The 6242-nt window shown below is 52.0% G+C and overlaps 1 protein-coding gene across 1 annotated transcript in view; it reads right to left on the bottom strand.

Annotated features, from left to right (window-relative positions):
* The window catches only part of SEC14L3 (SEC14 like lipid binding 3), a 17070-nt gene extending 12929 nt beyond the window's left edge, over positions 1–4141 (bottom strand). Inside the window, exons 1-5 of the mRNA XM_017855532.1 lie at positions 3999–4141; positions 2556–2631; positions 2261–2304; positions 2068–2127; positions 562–750 (exon numbers count right to left, since the gene is read on the bottom strand). Coding sequence (XP_017711021.1) covers positions 562–750; positions 2068–2127; positions 2261–2304; positions 2556–2631; positions 3999–4052 — 423 coding nt within the window. The 5' untranslated portion in view covers positions 4053–4141. The remainder of the gene's footprint in view (positions 1–561; positions 751–2067; positions 2128–2260; positions 2305–2555; positions 2632–3998) is intronic.
* Positions 4142–6242: the final 2101 nt, after the last annotated feature.

Here is a 6242-nt window from a genome sequence, read left to right as displayed (position 1 = left end):
CCCGCCAACTCGCCCGGCTAGTTTTTTGTATTTTTTAGTAGAGACGGGGTTTCGCCGTGTTAGCCAGGATGGTCTCGATCTCCTGACCTCGCGATCCACCCGTCTCGGCCTCCCAAAGTGCTGGGATTACAGGCTTGAGCCACCGCGCCCGGCCCCCTGTCTCTATTAAAAATACAAAAATTAGCCAGGTGTGGTGGTGTGTGCCTGTAATCCCCAGCTACTCAGGAGGCTGAGGCAGGAAAATTGCTTGAACCTGGGAGGCAGAGGTTTCAGTGAGCCAAGATCACACCAATGCACTCCAGCCTGGGCGACAGAGCAAGACTCTGTCTCAACAACAACAACAAAAAAAGAGTTCTATTCCCAGCAAAAGTATCCTTCAAGAAACTGTCCTTCTGTGACTGTGACTTTTCAAGGCCACACAGCTGGTAAGCAACAGAGCTGGTATTTGACCCGAGAGCCCTCTGACTGCGGTTGTAGAGAACACAAGTGTGTTTCTGAGACCAATCCCCCCGGCAGCCTCACCTGCCCCCAGTCATCCGCCCCACCTGGCCTGGGCCTCACCCTCTCTGTCTGCAGGTCACACTCATGCAGGATGCGCTCACAGTCCCTCATCTTGGTCTTGAGCAGGTCCTGCTTGGTGACTGAGAAGAGCAGCCCCTTGGGATCAAGTGGCCCAATGATGTCATACCACACAGGGCAGCCATCACGGTCATAGCCACACAGGCCCCCAGGCATGTACTTCTGGATCACCTGGGCATGAAAAGATGCACAGAACTTGGCATTACACACCTCCCTTGAGACCCACAGACCAGGCTGACCTGGGTGGTCCAAGCCTACACACACCATGGTATAAAGCACTGTCCCTCCCTGGAAAGTAGTGCTATTGTCTCAGGTGAGAAAGCTGAGGTCCTGCAGGGCAGGGCCTTGCCCACAGAGGGTAAATGGCAAAGCCAGGTCTCAGCGGGCCCCGGGGCTTCTAAGGTCTGCCCCTGATGTCTCCCATGTCCCTTTCTGTGGAGAAGAGTTGGGTTTAGTGACGGAGAACACAGATTCTGAAGGTTAACAGAGCTGGCTCAAAAACAGACACTGGCTGGGCATGGAGGCTCATTCCTGTAATCCCAGCTACTCAGGAGGTTGAGGCAGATGGGATCTCCTGAGGCCAGGAGTTTGAGACCAGCTTGGGCAACGGAGGGAGACCCTGTCTCTACAAAAATAAAATACATTAGCCAGCCATGGTAATACACATCTGTAGACTTGGGAAGCTCAGGTGGGAGAATCACTTGAGCCCAGGAGTTCAAGGTTGCCGTGAGCCATGATCATGCCACTGCACACCAGCCTTGGCAACAGACTGAGACCCCATCCACAAAAAAAAAAAAAAGCAGATACTGCTGTTTCTCTACTGTGTGTCCTTGAGCAAGTGACACCACCTCTCTGAGCTCCATTCTACCTCCTCTTGTAAAATGGTTTGGATAATCCCTCACTCTTGGGACTGCTGGGGAAAGTCCCTGAGATAATGTAGGCAAAGCAGACTGCCCAGCTCAAGGTACATGCCCTACAAGTGAAGATGTGGCCATTACTTTACTAAGATGCCAGTGGTGGCACCATTCTCATCAGTGCCTTGATGGGCTCAACTTCTTTCCCACCCAGACAGGATGCTTTAGGTAATGCCCTAGGGGGCAGGGGCGCAGAAGCACAGGCTAACCGTGGTGGTTAAGAGCCTGGGTTTGGGGGGCCAAACAGGCCTGAGCATAAATCCCAGCCCTGCGTTGGGCTATGGGACTGTGGGCCAGTTACCTAATTTTTGCCAGCCTTCAGTGTCCTCATCCACAAAATGGGGACAATAGTATACATCATTGTGATGATTAAAGAAGCTCATGCTGCTAACATCTTAACCTAGGCCTGGACCTCGCAAGCCCCCAGGAAACACGCATTATTACTATAGGAAAGGAGACTGTGGGCCTGCGGGTTCCACATGCCTCTCAGCCTTGCTGCCCCTCATTCATGGTCCCCAGTGACCTTAAGCGGTATGTCCATGAAAGACTGAGGTGTTTGGCGGTGTTGGCTCACCTCTGGGGGCTGCCAATCAAGGATATGATCAATATCCATGGTCTTCCGGAATTCCATGTACTGAAAGGGAAATGAGTGGTAAGACCCCACTGGGCTCCCAGCGCCCTGAGAGCGGGGATGGAAGGAGGGGCTTGAGACATGGATTGCCCCCGACAAAACCCCTCCATAAATTTCCAGAGTGGATGGGTCTCACCTTGCGGAGCATAGCCTCCGACTTCTGCAAGTCAAAATCCCGAGCTGTGGGAAAACAGAAGGAAGGTGTGAGGCAGGAAAGATGCCTTGTCTTGCTCCTGGCCAGTGGGAGCTATGGAGGACGCTGGGGGCTAGGGTAAGACCTCGCTCCCCTACCCCCTTCCCTCCTCTGGACCTGAACATGTGAAGCAAGATTGTGTGGATGGCCCCTGAGAGCCATGAGACACTCTGGATCAGTTGAGACCAGGCCCCTCTTGATGCCCCCTTATCCCAACCTCTCCCATCTCTGCCCTCACCTCGGAGCCAGCGTAGAAGGAAATAATCATCAGGGTTGGGCAGGGCGGGAAGCACATCCTGGACATTTTCTCTAAACTGGCAAGAGAAATGCTAGTTAAAGTGGCTCTCTCACGTTGAGCCTTGGCCTCCAGACTCAAAGACTGTTTTCATAACCTCTCCTTTCCTCCCACATGCAAAATGGCCCACATTGATAAAAGGATGGATTAATGGTTGAATAGAAGGAGAGATGGATCACTGGATAGGTGGATGAATGGGAAGATAGATGGATTAATAAATGGTTAGAAAGAAGAACAGATGGGTGAGTGGGTAGGTAGATGAAAAGAGGAAGAAGAAATGAATGGATGGATGGATGGATAGATGGATGAGTGGGTGGGTGGATAAGTCAGTGAATGGACAGAGGAGAGATGGGTGGGTGATGGAGAGAAGGAAAGATGGATAGGTGGATGGGTGGGTAGGAAGATGGATGTGTGAATGAAAGAAAGGATAAACAGGCCAGGTATGGTGGCTCATGCCTGTAATCCCAGCGCTTTGGGAGGCTGAGGTTGGTGGATCACCTGAGGTCAGGAGTTTGAGACCAGCCTGGCCAACATGGTGAAAACACATCTCTACCAAAAATAAAAAAATTAGCTGGGTGTGGTGGCGCACGTCTGTAATCCCAGCTACCCAGGAGGCCGAGGCAGAATTGCTTGAACCTGGGAGATGGAGGCTGCAGTGAGCTGAGATCGCTCCCTAGCCCTCCAGCCTAGATGACAGAGCAAGACTCTATCTCAAAAAAAAAAAAAAAAAAAAAAAAAAGAAGAAGAAGAAGAAGAAGAAGGAGAAGGAGAAGGAGAAGAAGAAGAAGGGATAAATAATTGGGTGGGTGAATACGTAGATTGGAGTTTGGATGCACTCTTAGTTTCCTCCATGTGTTAGCCCTCAAAACATCTGCTTTTTTTCATCCCATCTTCTATTAAAACATGGTTAGTAACTATATGTCCTCTTCCTTCTTTAGCTCTTTGAATGACAACACTTTCTGCTCTCTCTCTCGGGCTTTTACAGTTTGGTCATCTTTCAGGATCCCAAGGAGAAAGGGGTTAAAGGGCAGACCAGCAGCATCTTTCAAGTCCTACCTATGGTGCCTGGGAGAGAGGAAGTGGGGTGCCTGGCTGCCAGGTAAACCTCTCTGGTTCTGGTTCCTGGATGAGAAGAAGTCAGGCTCGACCTTGGGTGGGTACCACCCACGCTATTGCCTGGAATTGGTGCTAGTCCCTCAATCCCCGCCCTGGACAGGGTTGATATCACTGGGCACTGTGGGGCTTGACCCTTTGGGAGGTAACACCAAAGAGACAATGTCAAGGACATGCTGAATCAACTGAGTGGGGCAGGGTTCCAGCCACTCCTTTCCACCCCCCAGCCCCTTTCCCCTGGTCTTCCGGAACTCCAGGGGGAGGGGCTCTCACCTTGGCCAGGGTCTCTGCCTGTTTGGGGCTCAGGTCTCCGACTCGGCCACTCATGGTGCTGGCTGAGGCTTGAGGAGTGGCGGCCACTACAGGCAAGAGGCCAAGCCTAGTTTGTCAGCCCTGACCCAGCTGGGTCCTTTTGCTCCCACTCCTGGGCGTGGCTCCAAGTGCCTCCTCATTGGCCAACTGTTTAAATTGCACATTACATAATTGGGATTAAGTGAGGTCCCGTGCTTGGCTTGGGGACAGATCTGGAGGGGCAGGGAGGCATGGAGCATGTGCCAAATGTCCCCTGCCAGGAGGAGGCAGCTGGGAGGAAGGGAGGCTGGCCTCCCGTGACCTTGGAGCCCAGGGTGAGTGCCTGTAGAACCCGCTGACCCTCCCAGGCCTCCAGTGACCACTGCCCTGAAGAAGGGGGAGTTTCAGGGAAATGAGGACCACGCCTTGTGGGTACCCTTTCTCCCTGAGACCCAGTCTTCACACACTTAGGATTCTGCAGAGATCACCCCCCTCTACCCAGCTCTGACAGGGTAGGATTCTGAGGCTTGGCCGGTGTAGTAAACAGTTCATTCACTTTGTTGGGGGTGGGAGGCCCTGGTCCTTCTTTTGTAACAAATGTCCACAGTCAAGAGGACAGATGGCATCTTTTGAATGTCACTTGCTTCATTTATAAAATGGGGCTGTTAATGCTTGCCCTGCCCTCCTTCTGTGGTTGGAGGGAAGATCTAATGAGACATAGGGACTGTCAAGGGTTGTGTGCATCTAAGGGATACTCCCCTTCAGCTCTCCTGGTACCCCCGGGAGCTGTAAGCTTCAGCTCCAGGAAGGGAGAGACCCTGTTATCCATGACTCCCTCTGAAGAAACCATCAGCTTGAGACTGCAGCATGGCCATATGGCTGCATGGCCACATCTCCGCCTTGAAGGGGTCTGCATGGGTTGAAACCACCCTGGGCTAGCCTCGGCCCCAGCAGCTGGGCTAGCCCACACCATTCTGCCTAGGACTTTTCTAGGTCCCCTACTCCTGGGGCATCCTGGGTACCTACCCTTGAGCTACAATGGGCCTCTATTCTGGGCTAACCCAGGGTCTCTTTAGGTTAGTAGATGTTGGTCAGTATCAGACACCTTCTCAGGGACATCTTCCTTGCTCTGGGGTGCTGATAGAGTTGGATCCGGAAGAAGGCAGGGCTGACGCTGGCCATTTCCCTCCACCTGGGGGGCCCGTGGCATGTACTCAGGAACAGTTAGGTAACTCTCCACACCCCAGCCCTACCCCATTTCACATTCCAGCCTCAATTTCTGCAAAGCCCCAGCTGTCTACACCCACTTCCTGCCAGGCCAGTAATGTACAGAGATTGGGTTCCTCCACTGCCCTCTCCTGAGTCACTAATCCTGCCCATTTCTCACCAGTCTCCTTTCTCACCCTAATCCCTATAAGGTGAGGTGTGCTAGTTACTTCTGGGGGCATCAGAGACTGCAAAGGAGAGCCAGGAGGGAGGGTTGGGGGTCTCCTCGGGAGTTGTAAGCCTTCACACTGAGCTCTTTTCCTGACCCAGACCACAAATTTGTCAAGCACCTTGCTATGTTCACAAATCCTCATCAGCCACAGTGCCACTCCATAGAACTTTCTGTGACGGTAGACATTTTCTGTCTGGGGTGTCCTGTTAGACATATCTGGTAGCCACTGGTTACATGTGAAATATCGTTAGCGTGACTGTGGAACTGAAGTTTTAATTGAACTGGATTTTGATACATTTTACTTTAAATTATTCAATCTGACTAGTGGCTACCATACTGGATGGTGCAGGTGGACCATATTTCTTTTATTTTGTTTTATTTTATTTTTGAGACAGGGTCTCACTCTGTTGCCCAGGCTGGAGTGCAGTGGCATGATCTCGGTTCACTACAGCCTCGACCTCCCCAGGCTCAATCAATCCTCCCACTTCAGCTCCCCAAGTAGCCTGGACTGTAGGTACATTCTACCACGCCCTACTAATTTCTTGTGTTTTTTGTAGAGATGGGGTCTCATTACATGCATTACCTTATTTTGGCCTGGTGCGGTGGCTCACACGTGTAAACCCAGCACTTTGGGAGGCTGAGGCAGGCGGATCACCTGAGGTCAGGAGTTCCAGACCAGCCTAGCCAACATGACAAAACGCTGTCTACTAAAAATACAAAAATTAGCTGGGCATGATGGCAGGTGCCTGTAATCCCAGTTACTCAGGAGGCTGAGGCAGGAGAATGGC

The sequence above is a fragment of the Rhinopithecus bieti genome, unplaced genomic scaffold, assembly GCF_001698545.2.
Source record: "Rhinopithecus bieti isolate Rb0 unplaced genomic scaffold, ASM169854v2 scaffold_36959, whole genome shotgun sequence".
NCBI lineage: Eukaryota > Metazoa > Chordata > Mammalia > Primates > Cercopithecidae > Rhinopithecus > Rhinopithecus bieti.
The sequence above is the reverse complement of the archived record's forward strand: the minus strand, read 5'-3'. Positions and strand labels throughout refer to the sequence as shown.